The sequence below is a fragment of the Oncorhynchus mykiss genome, chromosome 2 (assembly GCF_057628025.1).
Source record: "Oncorhynchus mykiss isolate SJ-2025 chromosome 2, ASM5762802v1, whole genome shotgun sequence".
Classification (NCBI taxonomy): domain Eukaryota; kingdom Metazoa; phylum Chordata; class Actinopteri; order Salmoniformes; family Salmonidae; genus Oncorhynchus; species Oncorhynchus mykiss.
Genome location: NC_143023.1, coordinates 54,975,324 through 54,996,101, shown reverse-complemented (window position 1 = coordinate 54,996,101; position 20,778 = coordinate 54,975,324). Strand labels below are relative to the sequence as shown.

The 20,778-nt window shown below is 42.2% G+C and overlaps 1 protein-coding gene across 8 annotated transcripts in view; it reads right to left on the bottom strand.

Moving 5' to 3' along the window:
- The window catches only part of spg11 (SPG11 vesicle trafficking associated, spatacsin), a 98,400-nt gene that overhangs the window by 29,988 nt on the left and 47,634 nt on the right, over positions 1–20,778 (bottom strand). For all 8 annotated transcript variants that reach the window (XM_021565598.3, XM_090202360.1, XM_021565615.3 and 5 more), the window contains exons 19-22: positions 4,731–4,901; positions 3,855–3,921; positions 3,504–3,669; positions 2,170–2,378 (exon numbers count right to left, since the gene is read on the bottom strand). In XM_021565598.3, coding sequence (XP_021421273.3) covers positions 2,170–2,378; positions 3,504–3,669; positions 3,855–3,921; positions 4,731–4,901 — 613 coding nt within the window. The remainder of the gene's footprint in view (positions 1–2,169; positions 2,379–3,503; positions 3,670–3,854; positions 3,922–4,730; positions 4,902–20,778) is intronic.

The window sequence follows — 20,778 nt, the reverse complement described above, 5'->3', positions numbered from 1 at the left end:
GGGGGAGACACCCTAGACACAAACTGTTACAGACCTATATCTATCTGACCCTGCCTTTCTAAAATCTTCGAAAGCAAAGTTAACAAAAAGATCACCGACCATTTCCAATCCCACCATACCTTCTCCGTAATGCAATCTGGTTTCCATGGGTGCACCTCAGCCACGCTCAAGGTCCTAAACGACATCATAATCACCATCGATAAAAGACAGTACTGTGCAGCCGTACTCATCGACCTGGCCAAGGCTTTCGACTCTGCCAATCACCACATTCTTATGGGCAGACTCAACAGCCTTGGTTTCTCAAATGACTGCCTCGCCTGGTTCACCAACTACTTCTCAGATAGAGTTCACTGTGTAAAATCGGGGGGCCTGTTGGCCGGACCTCTGGCAGTCTCTATGGGGGTGCCACAGGGTTCAATTCTCGGGCCAACTATTTTCTCTGTAACCATCAATGAATTCGCTCCTGCTGCTGTTGATTCTCTGATCCACCTCTACGCAGACGACACCATTTTGTATACTTCTGGCCCTTCTTTGAACACTGTGTTAACTAATCTCCAGACGAGCTTCAATTCCATACAACACTCCTTCAGTGGCCTCCAACTGCTCTTAAAAGCAAGTAAAATAAATGCATGCTCTTCAACCGATCGCTGCCCGCACCTGCCCGCCCGTTTAGCATCACTACTCTGGACCGCTCTGACTTAGAATATGTGGACAACTACAAATACCTAGATGTGTGGTTAGACTGTCAACGCTCCTTCCAGACTCACATTAAGCATCTCCAATTCAAAATGTAATCTAGAATCGTCTTCCTATTTCGCAACAAAGCACCCTTCACTCATGCTGCCAAACATACCCTCGTAAAACTGACCATCCAACAGATCTTTGACTTCGGCGATGTATTTTTCAAAATAGCCTCCAACACTCTACTCAGCAAATTGGATGCTGTCTATCACAGTGCCATCTGTTTTGTTACCAAAGCCCCATATACTACCCACCACTGTGTCCTGTATGCTCTCATTGGCTGGCCCTCGCTTCATATTCGTTGCCAAACCCACTGGCTCCAGGTCTTTGCTAGGTGAAGCCCCACCTTATCTCAGCTCACTGGTCAACATAGCAGCACCAACCCATAGCACACGCTCCAGCAAGTATATTTCACTGGTCACCGCCAAAGCCAATTCCTCCTTTGGCCGCCTTTCCTTCCTGTTCTCTGCTGCCAATGACTGGAACAAACTGCAAAAGTCACTGAAGCTGGAGACTTATATCTCCCTCACTAACTTTAAGCATCAGCTGTCAGCGCAGATTATAGATCATTGCATCTGTAAATAGCCCACCCAACTACCTCTCCCCATACTGTTATTATACTTTTTTGCTCATTTGAACCCCAGTATCTCTATTTGCAAATTCATCTTCTGCACATCTATCACTCCAGTGTTTAATTGCTAAATTGTAAATATTTCACCATTATGGCCTATTTATTGCCTTACCTCCCTAATCTTACTTCATTTGCAAACACTGTATATAGTCTTTTCTATTGTGTTATTGACTGTACGTTTGTTTATTCCATGTGTAACTCTGTGTTGTTGTTTGTGTCGCACTGCTTTTCTTTATCTTGGCCAGGTCCCAGTTGTAAATGAGAACTTGTTCTCAACTGGCCTACCTGGATAAATAACGGTGAAATAAAAACACATTTAAAAAATCTTATAGAAAATTTGTGGGCAGAACTGAAAAAGCGTGCGCAAGCAAGGTGGCCTACAAACCTGTCTCAGTTACACCAGCTCTGTCAGGAGGAATGGGCAAAAATTCACCCAACTTATTGTGGGAAGATTGTGGAAGGCTAACCAAAACGTTTGACCCAAGTTAAACAATTTAAAGGCAATGCTATCAAATACACTCAATTTGTATGTAAACCTCTGACCCACTGGGAATGTTATGAAAGAAATAATCTACTATTATTTAGAAATTTCACATTCTTAAAATAAAGTGGTGATCCTAACTGACCTAAAACAGGGCATTTTTACTAGGATTAAATGTCAGGAATTGTGAAAAACTGAGTTTAAATGTATTTGGCTAAGGTGTATGTAAACTTCTGACTTTAACTGTAAATGTATTTAGCAGATGTTATTGCGGGTGTAGCGAAAAAACTACACACGTGTGTATGTGTAGGTTTACCCAGTAAGTCTTTAAGGGAGAATGTGCTGGTCCCTCCAGGCCTCTGGGTCCGGAGTCGGAGGATCAGACTGAGGGCTTTGAGGTCCACCCGCAGCTTTAGGCTACACACACCCAGGAGCTCGCAGAAACACACACATGCAGCTGCCACAGAGGGAACGCTGAAATGCAGCATGGCCAGGCTGTAGGCCTGCTGCGCCGCATGACTGAGCCTGACACAGGGAAAAGACATACAACATATTACAACACAATGTGCACTGAGTGCGCAAAACATTAGGAACACCTTTCCATGACATCGACTGACCAGGTGAATGCTATGATCCCTTATTGATGTCACCTGCTAAATCCACTTCAATCAGTGTAGATAAAAAGGAAAAAGGTTAAAGAAAGATTTTTAAGCCTTGAAACAATTGAGATATGGATTGTGTGGGTGCCATTCAGAGGGTGAATGGGAAAGACAAAATATTTAATTGCCTTTGAACTGGGTATGGTAGTAGGTGCCAGGCGCACCGGTTTGTGTCGAACTGCAATGCTGCTGGGTTTTTCACACTCAACATTTTCCCGTGAGTATCAAGAATGGTCCACCACCCAAAGGACATCCAACCAACTTGACACAACTATGAGAAGCATTGGAGTCAACATGGGCCAGCATCCCGGTGGAACGCTTCCGACACATTGTAGAGTCCATGCTACGACAAATTTAGGCAGTTCCGAGGGGAAAAGTGGGTGCTCAATATTAGGAAGGTATTCCAAATGTTTTTTTACACTCAGTGTACATGACTTGTATACCGGGTCGTCCTATATGAACTCAATCGCTTTTCGAACGAAGTCTTCTATACATGTTTGCCCATGGTAGAAGAATTCAAGAGAATACTTTCTTAACCGACGACAGGCATTAAACACACAAACACCTCAGATGATGTAAAATAGTCTGAGCTACAACATATGCGAAAATGAATATAAAATTACGTGTGCCACCGAAGAGTAACAACGACAACAGAGGGAAAAATAAAACAAGGATAAGTGCTTGCCCAAGCCTCTTGTTTTTATGTTAAACAAGTTTCAAATAGTTTGGTTAGTGACGTTAAAGGCACTGAGGAGGAAGGCGTCTGACACTTCGAAATGTAGTCCGGTCTGCTTGTCCCTGATAAACCTCAAAGATCATTGTAGACATCTGAGGGCTTCGTTTTTTGTTTCCAGGCATAGTCATCATGTCCTCAGGTAAGATGTTTTTGGGGATGTACTCCGCTTACTGCAAAACATATCGTCTTTGTAGTGTGCCGTCTATGTTACTCTGGTGTCAGTTGAAATTTCCTAACAGAGTCCGATATACTCACTGTGACTTCACTTCGTTGGAGTTGGCTAGCTGTTGGACGAGAAACGTTCCGTAGGCGAACGATGGTCGTCCGTGACGCAGATAGTAGAGGAAGTCGAGGTTCTCAATCAGGGCGTATTTACTGACAAGGTGAGGACTAGAGAAATGGGGCAGCTCCACTGAGGTCTCTATTGGGGGAATTCAACACTACATATCACACAATGTTTTGAAGACACAAATTATCACCAAACAATCTACAGCCTTAGTTAAACCCTAGGGTACGTCATCCTATGCTAGGTGAGTTACAAGAGCATACATTGATATTCAGAAGTGAGCTTAAAAAAAGAATATGTTCTTTCCGTGAAATACCTACCGGTGGAGCCTAGTGTATTGGCAGACTGCCACCCGAACAGTCGAGATGGATCCAATGGATGTAAAGACTAAAAGGAAAGACAAGTAAAATATATTGTCAGCAAAAATACTTCTGCTGCATACAAAGTCTTTATTTTACATTGCACTTAACACCACCATGTACACAGTCCATAACAAGTGCCCGTACAAATATTCAGTTTCGGACAAACAACATTTCCTTTAAAAGCACATTGCTCAGCCTACTCCACAGGTTTCTCCATTTGAATTATGCCCTATTGAAACTGTGGGAGGATGGGCTGACATATCTCAATGTATTTTCCAGCAACATATTTGTGCACTGGTTTCATACCTCATCAGGATAAAAGTGGAGCCATGCATATCCACCACTCATTAAAGTGATTGCTCCCTGCTGTCTGTAGCCTGAGGGGAAGCTAGCTGTCCGAGCGCTGGCTGTTTAGCCTTTAAGCGGTGAAAAGGCAATTACCGTACCACAGCAAAAAAAAAAAAGTGCAGGCCAGACCAGACATAAGCTATCTGATGCAGACACATTGATGAGTTTCAAGGATGACGAGTTGCTAATACACACTCAAAGTCAAAGTTTAGCTTCGAAGCTGAGATAGTGTGTTGTGCGCCGTGCTGTGAATGCAGAGTGTGTGTGTAATGTGCTGTGAAGGTGCTGTGTGGTTCTCTATAATGCTATGATTAGAGCCTAGGGCCTTTGTTTGCTCAGTGATGAGCTGAATGCTAATGGTGTACTCAGGACCAAACCCTATTATTCAGTTCCTTTATGCATGTGGTAAGTTACTGTATGATTTGTAAGACAGCAAACACACACAAGACATTTAGCAAACAGATGATCTGGACGGTATGGATGTACCTGCATGAGGTGGTAGACGGAGATATCGGATGTGGTGGCGGTGGTCCCTCGTGGTCCGCTCACAGGGAAGAGCGCTGCCTTGAGCTTGGGGTAGGGGCTCAGGGCCATCTTCAGTAGCTGGGGGTCCACCCTAGACACAGAGCTCCCAGCCCTCTCCCCCTGACTCACCACCTAAACAACACACAGACAGGAAAACTCTAATTCATTATTACCAATCCTGGTGTTTGTGAGTGTGCTCGTTTCGCCCTTGGAAAATCCCTTTGGGCTGGGGTCGGGAGCTGAATTTGTATTTATTAAGGATCCCCATTACTCTTCCTGGGGTACAGATACATTAAGGCAGTTATATACAGTCGTGGCCAAAAGTTTTGAGAATGACACAAATGTTAATTTTCACAAAGTCTGCTGCCTCAGGTTGTATGATGGCAATTTGATAATACTCCAGACCGTTATAAAGAGTGATCAGATGAATTGCAATTATTGCAAAGTCCCTCTTCGCCATGCAAATGAACTGAATCCCCAAAAACATTTCCACTGTATTTCAGCCCTGCCACAAAAGGACCAGCTGACATCATGTCAGTGATTCTCTCGTTAACACAGGTGTGAGTGTTGACGAGGACAAGGCTGGAGATCACTCTGTCATGCTGATTGAGTTTGAATAACTGACTGGAAGCTTCAAAAGGAGGGTGGTGCTTGGAATCATTGTTCTTCCTCTGTCAACCATGGTTACCTGCAAGGAAACACGTGCCGTCATCATTGCTTTGCACAAAAAGGGCTTCACAGGCAAGGATATTGCTGCCAGTAGGATTGCACCTAAAACCACCATCGGATCATCAAGAACTTCAAGGAGAGCGGTTCAATTGTTGTGAATAAGGCTTCAGGGCACCCAAGAAAGTCCAGCAAGCGCCAGGACCGTCTCTCAAAGTTGACTCAGCTGCGGGATCGGGGCACCACCAGTACAGTGAGGCGAAGACTTTTGGAGGATGGCCTGGTGTCAAGAAGGGCAGCAAAGAAGCCACTTCTCTCCAGGAAAAACATCAGGGACAGACTGATATTCTGCAAAAGGTACAGGGATTGGACTGCTGAGGACTGGGGTAAAGTCATTTTCTCTGATGAATCCCGTTTCCAATTGTTTGGGGCATTCGGAAAAAAGCTTGTCCGGAGAAGACAAGGTGAGCGCTACCATCAGTCCTGTGTCATGCCAACAGTAAAGCATCCTGAGACCATTCATGTGTGGGGTTGCTTCTTAGCCAAGGGATTGGGCTCACTCACAATTTTGCCTAAGAACACAGCCATGAATAAAGAATGGTACCAACACATCCTCTGAGAGCAACTCCGCCCAACCATCACAGAACAGTTTGGTGACGAACAATGCCTTTTCCAGCATGATGGAGCACCTTGTCATAAGGCAAAAGTGATAACTAAGTGGCTCGGGGAACAAAATATTGATATTTTGGGTCCATGGCCAGGAAACTCCCCAGACCTTAATCCCATTGAGAACTTGCGGTCAATCCTCAAGAGGCGGGTGACAGAATGCCAGGGTGGATTGCAGAGGTCTTGAAAAAGAAGGGTCAACACTGCAAATATTGACTCTTTGCAACAACTTCAGGTAATTGTCAATAAAAGCCTTTGACACTTATGAAATGCTTGTAATTATACTTCAGTATTCCACAGTAACATCTGACAAAACATATCTGAAGACACCGAAGCAGCAAACTTTGTGAAAATTAATAGTTGTGTCATTCTCAAAAAACTTTTGGCCACGACTGTACACACACAAAAAAAAATGACATTACATTCCATAACACTTTTCTCAACACATTAAGTGTACTCTACTACCGCATACAGGTATCTACAATACAAAATCAATGTGTATTTGTATGCGTGTGTCTCGGGGTGGGTGGGGTCAAGGAACCAACGGACAACAGTAGGCGAATGATACACTGTTTTGTTTGCACATGAATGTGCTATCTATGTGCCTGTCCGTTCTCGGGACAAAAAAACACCATGAGGTTTACTTCCGTGTCGGTTTATCTTCCTCACAACACTGGATGTTTGTTTTGTTGTTTTATAAAGGAAGAGATAAATATCAGTAAAGTGGCCAACACATAAATAGGCATTACTCTCTCCCTTTTTCCAAACAGTTTTTGCTTCTTTAATTTTTTTTATTATTAAATTAATTTAGTATACATTTTCTTTGTAAATTGAACCCATTTTGATTTTCTTTAGGAGGGGAGCGGGAACCAGGCAAACCCCAACTACAGAGCATGTGGGGTGGGAAATGCTGTTTTCATATTGTACATGGGGAGCTGTGGGTCAGGAAGTGCACAGATCGGGCTCTACCTGTGCAGAGCACAAGCCCCTTTGCTTTTCCAGTATCCTATGTGCCCTTTTGGGTGGTGGCAGTGCTTAATTTGAGCCAGATCCTGTTCGGCACCTCAGTTTTGGATTGTTTTGTTCTGGAATCCATTAGCCAGGATCCGGTACCTCTCGTAACATAAAGCATTATTTTTACTGTTTGCAAAGTAAAAATTATAATAAAAGCAATCAAGAGTCAATTCAAGTTGATCCTGTGTAATTCTCCTGGCTGCCCCCTAAAAAAAAGTAATGTGAAAACAGTGCCTGATATTCTAAGAATTGATCAGTGTTGGCCTGGCCCGGGTTTATGTTTTGCACAACATCGTAGCTTATTTTGACCAACGCATGGCCATTGCTGTGGTGAGAGAGAGAAGTGCGCCTGTATTTCTCACCGAACCAGAATGAGATTCACTTTCTGTGATGTCTCTCCCTGCTCTGATAGAAATGAGCATGTAACTCTCACCTCTCCAGCGTTGCACTTCATCATTTATTTCCTTACAGAATCACAGCCGTGGTGAGGGTGCTGGAGCTATCACAGCACCACTGATACATTTAAATACATTTGCCAAAGTTATGGAATTACTGCGGTCAACCAATACAGGATCTTTCGCAAGATTTCATATACAACAGCAGGAAAACACAGATCCTGCTGAAAAGAGAAGACTAATCTGTCTGTAGGCTACCAAGTTATCAACTTTCAAATAGACCTATTGTGCCGAACAACATTGTTTTACAAAGTAAAACAAGAGAGAGATGAGCTTTTGGTATGAGCGCATTGGCCATCGCCGGTGAGTGAGCTGCACAACATTGGGTGAGTCAGTGAAACTGGATAGCTTTTTTAGGACTATAAAATCCTCCTCATATTGTACAATATGTGTGTCTCCATAGGCTATTGACGGATTTAAGACAAGGTTGTTTTCATTGATCTCAGATTCTCAATTTGTCCGTGTCAAAGTATAACCTGTCATTTTGTTCTAAAGTCTCTAGTCATCTAAAATTATGTAGAATTATGTAGAACCACTAAAAATGTTCCTTTTCCGCAGTCTGAAAACTTGCTCCAGGACCTCAGACTGGGGAGAAGGTTCACCTTCCAACAGGACAACGACCCTAAGCACACAGCCAAAACAGCGCAGGAGTGGCTTCGGGACAAGTCTCTGAATGTCATTGAGTGGCCCAGCCAGAGCCCGGACCTGAACCGGATCGAACATCTCTGGAAAGATATGAAAATAGCTGTGCAGTGACGCTCCCCATCCAAACTGACAGAGCTTGAGAGGATCTGCAGAGAAGAATGGGAGAAACTCCCCAAATACAGGTGTGCCAAGCTTGAAGCATCATACCCAAGAAGACTCAAGGCTGTAATCACTGCCAAAGGTGCTTCAACAAAGTTCTGAGTACAGGGTCTGAATACTTATGTAAATGTGATATTTCAGTTTTTAATGGCATATTATGGGGTATTGTGTGTAGACTGATGAGGAATGAAAACATTTGAATAAGGCATTTCAAATAAGGCTGAGGAATGAACACATTTGAATAAGACATTTCAAATAAGGCTGTAACATAACAAAATGTGGAAAAAGCGAAGAGGTCTGAATGCTTTCCGAATGCACTGTATATTTAGTTGGCTATTGGCTACTGATGGATTCTGGGTTCTAACTCCTAAACTGGGGATAGGGTTAATTATCAGGTATCTATTGAAATATTGGGTGCTTAGGTTTAGAGGGTCTACACCAGAAGTTAATGGTTATCTGTAGGAGGAAGGTATATAGTGTGTGCAATTAAGCTTGGAATGTACTGAGTGTAGGGAAAGCGATCACATGGCAGGCAATGAGAATGGGAGAGAGCTATGGATTAGTGATGAAGGGGGTTGAGGTCAGGTCAGGTCAGGTCACGTTAAGGGAAAAATAACAGTTTATTTCCCGTATCACTTATTTTCCTGCCTAGCAATGAAGATACAATGTTTAGCGAGGAGCAGACTCCACACAAAGTGGGGTACAAATACCACCACTAATGTAAACATGTTTTTGTCTGTTCCGCTGTTCGATCCTTTGGGAAGAATACACTTGGTTTAAGCTTTCATAGTGCCAGTCTAGTTCTTACTCTGATAATCAGAACCTAACACTACTCAACCTTTAACCAGCCACACAGGTTTAAACTTTATACGGCCTGCATATGGTCTAAATAGACAAAAGCCTGAATTCATGTAATAATTAACTATATTATTGTAAACAAATACCTGCTTGCACTTTTGCAGGCTGTCCAACTACCAGGTTGTTGTCTTCCTTGTCCACAATGACAACAAAAGGAATGAATGAATCCAACGAATTCTTCCAAATTGGGGATTTCACTTGCGCATTATCTGTTTCCACGATAGTGTAATCCACCATCATAACCTTTCTTTTTTTAACCTTTCTTTTTATTTCTCTTGTTATGTTGGCTACTTTCACATGAGCTAGGTGGCTGGTAGTCTCGGCTATTTCTGCATTATCGCTCACATAATAGAATCCGCAACACTTTTCAACACAACAAGCTCCTGGGTTTGTAAAAAATATATTATTTTAATTTAAAGGGAAATTTCACTTTTTTTCAACTTCATAATCATCATCTCCAGCACCAATGTGAAAATGGCGCGTTTCTATGTTTTGTAGTAAAAAAGATGTGTTTCCAAAAGATAAGTATTAACCAATTAGTAGACAATTAGTAGGCAATGCCTATTCATAATTGGTTAAAATCACATGATGAACACCAATGACGTCATTCGTCTGCCTCACTCTTCACATAATAGAATGCGCAACACTATTCAACCCAACAAGCTCCTGGGTTTGTAAAGAAAAAAATTATAATATTTAGATTTAAAATGTTTCCAAATGGCAATATAGTTTGTTAGAACTGCAAGCCGACACACTGGTTGAAATTATTTTTTATTCCACCTGCCAGCTGATTTGTTTGCGGGTCAACCTCAAGGAAACGTAAGTATCAGAACCGATGCAAGACTAATGTGTACTGCCTTTTTTCTACTTTGATATATTTTTGCCTTATACCTACGCTGAACTAGCATAGGGCCACAAGGCGACCACAAACAGTATTATGGGTAACAAAGAATGAGAAATGATGTGTGTCATGGAATGTGAAGGGAACAGTGAACTTATTGAAGCATTACAAGGTATTAACTCATGGGAATAACTTGAAAGCAAAGATAGCATTCCTTCAAGAGAGTCATCTCTGACCATCAGGCTACACCCATTTAAACAGTTCATGGAAAGGGCAGGGTTTCTGCCCAGGTTACCAAAGTAGGGCTCGTGGGACAGCAATTTTGATTAAGAGTAATGTCTCCTCACGTGTTATTTCCGATCCAGATGGCAGGCGTGTTATTGTTACAGGATAACTTAATAATAGGCCTGTAGTGCTGAATAAGGATAAGGATGAATAAGGATGATAGCAACTTAATCAAATCATTATTTTCCTTATTACCAGATTTGAACTCCCGTTATGTGATTCTGTGTGGGGACTTTAATTGTTTTTTGAATCTGGTACTCCAGATTTTTTTGTTTTTTGAATCTGGTACTTTAACAAATAAGAATATGCCATTATCCCACAGAGCTCAGGATATTATGTCTTCTTAAGTTTGGTGTCTTTGATTTGTGGAAGCAGTTAAATCCCACAGAAAAACAATACTATTTTTTTCCCTCCCGTCCACCACTATTTTTCACATATTGACTACTTCGTTGTTGATGATAAAACTGCATCTAGTCATATCCGATCACGCCCCCCTAGTACTACCGTCAGTACTACCATGAAAAATAAGCCTCATAAAACATGGTGTTCTGTGCTGCTCTCTGAGCAGAATTTCATTAACTTTGTCTCAGAGCAGATACAGCTTTTCTTAGAAGTAAAAAAAAAAATCAGAAGACACTTCACCCAGCCATTTATAGGAAACATTGAAAGTGTATATTAGAGGGCAACCATTTACGTAGCCAACAGTAATAAAAAGCGATCCAAGGACTTCAAAATGGATATCAAAAGGGAGACCTTTCTGACAGACCAACAGTATGTGGAGCACCCCTCACCAGAGCTACAGAACAAGAAGCTTAAATAAAAAATGGACTTGATCTCTTATCAACAAATCAGTTCGAGATTATGCTTCTAAAGATCTGTCATTTGGTTAACAAGCAAACAAACTTTAAGCCTGTCAACTGTGTCAAACTACTGCATCTCAATTAATTTCACAAATCTGCACGCAATCTGATGGTATATAGGGTGATCATACAGAGATTGACAATGCATTTAAGAATTTTTACTTTTTACCAATCTGAATCCAGTGGGAATGGTTCTGAAACTGATTTTTTTTCAAGATCTGCCAATGTTGACTTCGGACCAAACTGTAAAATCAGGATTAGATGCTCAACAGGCCATCCATCGCCTGTCTTAAAATGGTCTACTAAGATAACATATGGTGTTTGTTAAAGATGGTCATATTTTTTAAAATAAAATATTGAATTTGGCCATCACTACTATAGCCCATAGAAACGCATTGAATAACACATTAAATAATAAGGAAGAAGGTTTTGAAGTGTCTCTCATATATCTAGGCAATATAAGACAGCTCAGGAACATATCTATATATTTTTAGACACATTTAACTCCTTTTTTTGTTGGCACAAAAATTCCATACATGAAAACAAAAAACTGTACCCTCAGACGAGTCCCGTTACACTGATCGGGGTCGTAGGACAAAACGGAGAACACCATCGTGTTCGTGAGACTCGATCTTTCATTTCAGTTTGTATATTAGTTTGTGCTCATATTTTGGAGGCCAAACCATTCAGACGTTTTCAGGATGTCTCCTGGTCTGACAAACGACCGCTGTAGCTCTGCCACTTTCCACCACATGTGGAAGGACGACATAGGCGGATGAGGTGGATTGAGACACAGCCCATATATATATAAAAAAATATTTCTCTAGTTTAAACAGACAGATTTTGATGGGGATTTTTGTATTATGTTAACTTGATTGAGGAATGTGAGTGTCAATCGACTCTTAAGGATGAATCAGATTGTAATAGAAGAACCGCTCTATTACGCAATACCTTTTTACAGAGACTCAAACGTAAGGGTGGCCTTGCATTGCTGAATTATCAATATTAATATTGGGCTGCAAACATCATGTCATAGTGGCTACTCTATCACTGCCAGCAGCAGTATATAACTATGTTAAACAATGAGATTGTCACATACATACTGTCACATACACACAGAGTAGACTACTGTATGATTACTGAGATATTACATTTACCTACAGAAATACATTTTTTTTTCCACTTTAGAGAGATTCGAGGGACGCAATCTTTGGAGAGTGCCACAAACCAGATTAGTAGAGCATACACAGATATGCTGTAGATCCAGACGTAGCAAAGTTGCTGAGGGAGGATGACGATGCTGTCATAGATGAATGTCTATTGTTTGATGGCACTTGGCACAAGAGAGGATTCACTTCCAACTACGGGAATATGTGTGTGCATAGACATTGCAACAGGTCCAGTGATAAGACTATGAAGTGTTGTCTTCATACTGCCATGCATGTGTGATGAAAAGGAAAATAGGGTTTACTGAGGAGTTCAGGGAATGGAAGGAGTCACATGCAGATGACTGTGCCCAAAACTTCTCAGGGTCTAGAAAAGTAATAGAGCAGGAGGCAGCAAAACGCACGTGGGCCAGACCAGTCAGTCGCCATCGCATTTGTTACACAGAAATGCTCTCAGATGGTACTTCTTAAGTTTGTCACATTAGTCAAACCTATTAGTTCCACCACCCACACATGCAATGACATCTCCTGGTTTCAATGATGTTTCTAGAGACAATATCTCTCTCTTCATCACTCAATACCTAGGTTTACCTCCACTGTATTCACATCCTACCTTACATTTGTCTGTACATTATACCTTGATGCTATTTTATCGCCCCCAGAAACCTCCTTTTACTCTCTGTTCCAGACGTTCTAGACGACCAATTCTTATTGCTTTTAGTCGCACCCTTATTCTACTCCTCCTATGTTCCTCTGGCGATGTAGAGGTGAATCCAGGCCCTGCAGTGCCTAGCTCCACTCCTATTCCCCAGGCGCTCTCTTTTGACGACTTCTGTAACCGTAATAGCCTTGGTTTCATGCATGTTAACATTAGAAGCCTCCTCCCTAAGTTTGTTCTATTCACTGCTTTAGCACACTCTGCCAACCCGGATGTTCTAGCTGTGTCTGAATCCTGGCTTAGGAAGACCACCAAAAATTCAGACATTTTAATTCCAAACTACAACATTTTCAGACAAGATAGAACTGCCAAAGGGGGCGGTGTTGCAATCTACTGCAAAGATAGCCTGCAGAGTTCTGTCCTACTATCCAGGTCTGTACCCAAACAATTTGAACTTCTACTTTTAAAAATCCACCTCTCTAAAAACAAGTCTCTCACTGTTGCCGCCTGCTATAGACCATCCTCTGCCCCCAGCTGTGCTCTGGACACCATATGTGAACTGATTGCCCCCCATCTATCTTCAGAGCTCGTGCTGCTAGGCGACCTAAACTGGAACATGCTTAACACCCCAGCCATCCTACAATCTAAACTTGATGCCCTCAATCTCACACAAATTATCAATGAACCTACCAGGTACCTCCCCAAAGCCTTAAACATGGGCACCCTCATAGATATCATCCTAACCAACTTCCCCTCTCAATACACCTCTGCTGTCTTCAACCAAGATCTCAGCGATCACTGCCTCATTGCCTGCATCCGTAATGGGTCAGCGGTCAAACGACCTCCTCTCATCACTGTAAAACGCTCCCTGAAACACTTCAGCGAGCAGGCCTTTCTAATCGACCTGGCCGGGGTATCCTGGAAGGATATTGACCTCATCCCGTCAGTAGAGGATGCCTGGATATTTTTAAAAAATGCCTTCCTAACCATCTTAAATAAACATGCCCCATTCAAGAAATGTAGAACCAGGAACAGATATAGCCCTTGGTTCTCCCCAGACCTGACTGCCCTTAACCAACACAAAAACATACTATGGCGTTCTGCATTAGCATCGAACAGCCCCCGTGATATGCAGCTGTTCAGGGAAGCTAGAAACCATTATACACAGGCAGTTAGAAAAGCCAAGGCTAGCTTTTTCAAGCAGAAATTTGCTTCTTGCAACACTAACTCAAAAAAGTTCTGGGACACTGTAAAGTCCATGGAGAATAAGAACACCTCCTCCCAGCTGCCCACTGCACTGAAGATAGGAAACACTGTCACCACTGATAAATCCACCATAATTGAAAATTTCAATAAGCATTTTTCTACTGCTGGCCATGCTTTCCACCTGGCTACTCCTACCCCTGTCAACAGCACTGCACCCCCAACAGCAACTCGCCCAAGCCTTCCCCATTTATCCTTCTCCCAAATCCATTCAGCTGATGTTCTGAAAGAGCTGCAAAATCTGGACCCCTACAAATCAGCCGGGCTAGACAATCTGGACCCTTTCTTTCTAAAATTATCTGCCGAAATTGTTGCCACCCCTATTACTAGCCTGTTCAACCTCTCTTTCGTGTCGTCTGAGATTCCCAAAGATTGGAAAGCAGCTGCGGTCATCCCCCTCTTCAAAGGGGGGGACACTCTTGACCCAAACTGCTACAGACCTATATCTATCCTACCATGCCTTTCTAAGGTCTTCGAAAGCCAAGTCAACAAACAGATTACCGACCATTTCGAATCTCACCATACCTTCTCTGCTATGCAATCTGGTTTCAGAGCTGGTCATGGGTGCACCTCAGCCACGCTCAAGGTCCTAAACGATATCTTAACCGCCATCGATAAGAAACATTACTGTGCAGCCGTATTCATTGATCTGGCCAAGGCTTTCGACTCTGTCAATCACCACACCCTCATCGGCAGACTCAACAGCCTTGGTTTCTCAAATGATTGCCTCGCCTGGTTCACCAACTACTTCTCTGATAGAGTTCAGTGTGTCAAATCGGAGGGTCTGTTGTCCGGACCTCTGGCAGTCTCTATGGGGGTGCCACAGGGTTCAATTCTTGGACCGACTCTCTTCTCTGTATACATCAATGAGGTCGCTCTTGCTGCTGGTGAGTCTCTGATCCACCTCTACGCAGACGACACCATTCTGTATACTTCCGGCCCTTCTTTGGAAACTGTGTTAACAACCCTCCAGGCAAGCTTCAATGCCATACAACTCTCCTTCCGTGGCCTCCAATTGCTCTTAAATACAAGTAAAACTAAATGCATGCTCTTCAACCGATCGCTACCTGCACCTACCCGCCTGTCCAACATCACTACTCTGGACGGCTCTGACTTAGAATACGTGGACAACTACAAATACTTAGGTGTCTGGTTAGACTGTAAACTCTCCTTCCAGACCCATATCAAACATCTCCAATCCAAAGTTAAATCTAGAATTGGCTTCCTATTTCGCAACAAAGCATCCTTCACTCATGCTGCCAAACATACCCTTGTAAAACTGACCATCCTACCAATCCTCGACTTTGGCGATGTAATTTACAAAATAGCCTCCAATACCCTACTCAACAAATTGGATGCAGTCTATCACAGTGCAATCCGTTTTGTCACCAAAGCCCCATATACTACCCACCATTGCGACCTGTACGCTCTCGTTGGCTGGCCCTCGCTTCATACTCGTCGCCAAACCCACTGGCTCCATGTCATCTACAAGACCCTGCTAGGTAAAGTCCCCCCTTATCTCAGCTCGCTGGTCACCATAGCATCTCCCACCTGTAGCACACGCTCCAGCAGGTATATCTCTCTAGTCACCCCCAAAACCAATTCTTTCTTTGGCCGCCTCTCTTTCCAGTTCTCTGCTGCCAATGACTGGAACGAACTACAAAAATCTCTGAAACTGGAAACACTTATCTCCCTCACTAGCTTTAAGCACCAACTGTCAGAGCAGCTCACAGATTACTGCACCTGTACATAGCCCACCTATAATTTAGCCCTATCAACTACCTCTTTCCCAACTGTATTTAATTTATTTATTTATTTTGCTCCTTTGCACCCCATTATTTTTATTTCTACTTTGCACATTCTTCCATTGCAAAACTACCATTCCAGTGTTTTACTTGCTATATTGTATTTACCTTGCCACCAAGGCCTTTTTTGCCTTTACCTCCCTTCTCACCTCATTTGCTCACATTGTATATAGACTTGTTTATACTTTATTATTGACTGTATGTTTGTTTTACTCCATGTGTAACTCTGTGTTGTTGTATCTGTCGAACTGCTTTGCTTTATCTTGGCCAGGTCTCAATTGTAAATGAGAACTTGTTCTCAACTTGCCTACCTGGTTAAATAAAGGTAAAATAAATAATTAAAATAAAGATCCCTACCCAGGAATTGAGATACAGTGCCCTGCAAAAGTATTCATCCCCCTTGGTGTTTTTCCTATTTTGTTGCATTACAACCTGTAATATAAATGTATTTTTATTTGGATTTCAAGTAATGGACATACACAAAATAGTTCAAATTGGTGAAGTGAAAAAAAATAAACAATTTAATTAAAAACTGAAAAGTTGTGAGGGCATTTGTATTCACCCCCTTTGCTATGAAATTCCTACCTTCAGAAGTCACATAATTAGTTAAATAAAGTCCACCTGTGTGCAATCTAAATGTCACACGATCTGTCACATGAACTCAGTATATATACACCTGTTCTGAATGGCCCCAGAGTCTGCAACACCACTAAGCAAGGGGCACCACCAAGCAAGCGGCACCATAAAGACCAAGGAGCTCTCCAAACAGGTCTGGGACAAAGTTGTGGAGAAGTACAGATCAGGGTAGGGTTATAAAAAAATATCAGAATCTTTGAACATCCCACGGAGTACCATTAAATCAATTATTAAAAAAAATTGAAAGAATATGGCAACACAACAAACCTACCAAAACTCACGGACCAGGCACGGAGGGCATTAATCAGAGAGGCAACAAAGAGACCAAAGATAACCCTGAAGGAGTTGTCCACAGCAGAGTTTGGAGTATCTGTCCATAGGACCACTTTAAGCCGTACACTCCACAGAGCTGGGCTTTATGGAAGAGCGGCCAGACAAAAGACATAAAATAAGCAAACACATGTGGTGTTCGTCAAAAGGCATGTGGGAAACTACCCAACCATATGCAACTAGGTACTCTGGTCAAATGAGACTAAAATTTAGCTTTTTGGCCATCAAGGAAAATGCTATGTCTGGCACAAACCCAACACCTCTCATCACCCCGGGGGACACCATCCCCACAGTGAAGCATGGTGGTGGCAGCATCATGCTGTGGGGATGTTTTCCCATCGGCAGGGACTGGGAAACTGGTAAGAATTGAAGGAATGGTGGATGGCGCTAAATACAGGGAAATTCTTGAGGGAAATCGGTTTCAGTCTTCCGGAGATTTGAGTCTGGGACGAAGGTTCACCTTCCAGCAGGACAATGACCCTACGCATACTGCTAAAGCAACACTCGAGTGGTTTAAGGGGAAACATTTAAATGTTTTGGAATGGCCTAGTCAAAGCACAGACCTCAATCCAATTGAGAGTCTGTGGTATGACTTAAAGATTGCAGAACCCATCAAACCAGCAGAACCCATCAAACTTGAAGGAGCTGGAGCAGCTTTGCCTTGAAGAATGGGCAAAAAATGCCAGTGGCTAGATGTGCCAAGCTTATAGAGACATACCCCAAAAGACTTGCAGCTGTAATTGCTGCAAAAGGTGCCTCTACAAAGTATTGACTTTGGGGGGTGAATAGTTATGCATGCTAAAGTTTTCAGTTTTTTTGTCTCATTGTGTGTTTGTTTCGCAATAAAACATATTTTGCATCTTCAAAGTGGTATGTTGTGTAAATCAAATGATACAACCCCCCCAAAATGTATTTTAATTCCAGTTTGTAAGGCAACAAAATAGGAAAAATGCCAAAGGGGTGAATACTTTCGCAAGCCACTGTATGGAAACTGGAATGCATCCATCATGCCCACAAGAGGATGGGAACATCTCTATGTAAACTTAGTGCAGAAATATGCCTTGGGGGCAGAGTTGTAGGAAAACTTACTTCACTAAAATGTAAAAGTCTACAAAACTATTACAGGAGAGCAATTCCTGACATCAAGGGTGATGTAGAGAGCATGGAGACTGCCATCTGGGCTGGCGAAACCCCTAATCACGGCAGATGCTCGTCATCTTGGTGCTGGTACCAGCGAGCCCTAGAAAATGGTTAGAATCCACCCAGTCACAAAAACCATCCAGGCCATACATTTTTTTAATCGAGAAGTTGCACAGAAAATGGTGCCTGTATACCATAGGATTTCAAATGACAACCTCCTCATTTTTTCTCAGCCTTCAAAGGAGCAACTTCAAATCCAAGATGGCAGCATGTCAAGTTGTTAGTCTGTGACTAGTACATTTTAACCTTCTAATAACCTATTTATTTATGGTTGCGTAACTTCGTTGTTGTGTAGTGCAAACTATTTTAATTCTGCTGGTGTAAAGATCACAGGTCCTCCTCAACTCGGCACTTCATTACTTGACGTTTACCAAAGTAACGCCATCTCTGGCTGGCCTGAGTTCCTTTTTCGTCTGCGGAGTGTCTTGTCCAAGCTGCTCCTTTTTGCTCTTCGCCTGGCTGTCAGTGGCAGCTCAACAATCTCAACGTTCTCTCTATCGAACTCAACACCCAATCTACTCACACGTGCAAACACTCACATTCAGACTCATACATACACGCTGTCTCTCTCTCCCCTTACCTTCGTTGGCCTCTAATTTTTAATTTTTTTTGTCAGAGAAAATGACAGTTATCGTGGTATTGCTTTGTGCACTGACTTTACTGAACTCTGGAGAAAACGAACATTATCGCTGGGTGAGTACATCTGACAGTGTGCTCTCCCGTCCATTGGACATTTTGTCTGCAGGAACTCGCTCTTTTTCACTTGGTCCACTCGTCCAAGAGCCGATGTATTTGTGGCATGATGTAAACAGTACGAATGTGTCTCTTCCAAAGTCAAATGGTTTTAAATGACTGTTTTGTATTGTCTGGAAACTCACTTGTAGAATTCGCTTGCAGTAGGTCTCTTAAAAAAAGAGAAGCCGTGCAAGGTTATTAAACAGAGGTGCCTAGTTATTCTTCTTTTGTTGATATCAGGTAACGTGCAACCTAACCCTGGCCCTGATATGCAATGTCTCCAAACCCCCTCTGATTTTAAATCAAGATCTGGTTTTGGTATTTTTAATTTAAATGTACGCAGCCTGTTGTCAAAAATTGATGTGGTTAGGATTTGGGCTAAATCAACTGATGCTGATGTAATTGTGTTTTCTGAAACCTGGCTCAGCAAGTCTGTTTTGATAAGGATATTTGTATAAGTGGTTACAATGTATATCGCACTGATCGGGTTAAGAGAAGTGGGAGTGTGGCAATATATGTAAAAACTAAATTCCCTGTAATTGTGGCAATTTGGAAACAGTTGGAATTTCTTGCTTTGAATATTGAGGTTTCTGTGATTGGCTGTTATAGACCCCCCTCTGCTCTCGGTGATGCATTTTCTTCTTTGACGCACCTTGTGTCTAAACTTCTTTACAGTGAAATGATCTTGATTGGTGATCTCAACTGGTGTTGGTTAAAGCCGGTGTCTGATGATTTAAAAATGTTTTGTAATTCTATGAATCCCAGTTGATTAACTCACCCAAATCTTAAATGTCCAGATAAGTCTACCCTAATCAATTTGATATTGACAAATGTTCCACATAAATATCGTGCGGTTGGTGTTTTTTGTAATGATTTAAGTGACCATTGTGCTGTTGTTGCTGTTAGAAATACTAAGGTTCCAAAGACAAACCCACGTTTTATTAGTATGGGAAATATTAAGTGTTTTAATGAGCAGGCTTTCTTTCATGATTTGTTTTATTTTGACTGGAGCAAGATTGAGTTTATTCCTGATGTGGAAACTGCCTGGAAATTCTTTCATGATGGTTTTTCCCAAAGAGTAAACAAACATGCCCCATTCAGCAGGTTCAGAGTTAAAGGGTGGGATAATCCATGGTTTTCTTCTGAGCTGTCTTGTATTATTCACAACCGTAATCTAGCCTGGGCTAAAGCGTGGAAATCATGTTCTGATGCTGATTGGCTTATTTTTAGGCAGTTCTGAAACAAGTGTTCTTTTCTTCTCAGGAAGGTCAAGTCTGGCTTATTCTTAGGCAGTTCCGAAACAAGTGTTCTTTTCTTCTCAGGAAGGTCAAGACTGGCTTATTTTTAGGCAGTTCCGAAACAAGTGTTCTTTTCTTCTCAGGAAGGTCAAGTCTGGCTTATTTTTAGGCAGTTCCGAAACAAGTGTTCTTTTCTTCTCAGGAAGGTCAAGACTGGCTTATTTTTAGGCAGTTCCGAAACAAGTGTTCTTTTCTTCTCAGGAAGGTCAAGTCTGGCTTATTTTTAGGCAGTTCCGAAACAAGTGTTCTTTTCTTCTCAGGAAGGTCAAGACTGGCTTATTTTTAGGCAGTTCCGAAACAAGTGTTCTTTTCTTCTCAGGAAGGTCAAGTCTGGCTTATTTTTAGGCAGTTCCGAAACAAGTGTTCTTTTCTTCTCAGGAAGGTCAAGACTGGCTTATTTTTAGGCAGTTCCGAAACAAGTGTTCTTTTCTTCTCAGGAAGGTCAAGTCTGGCTTATTTTTAGGCAGTT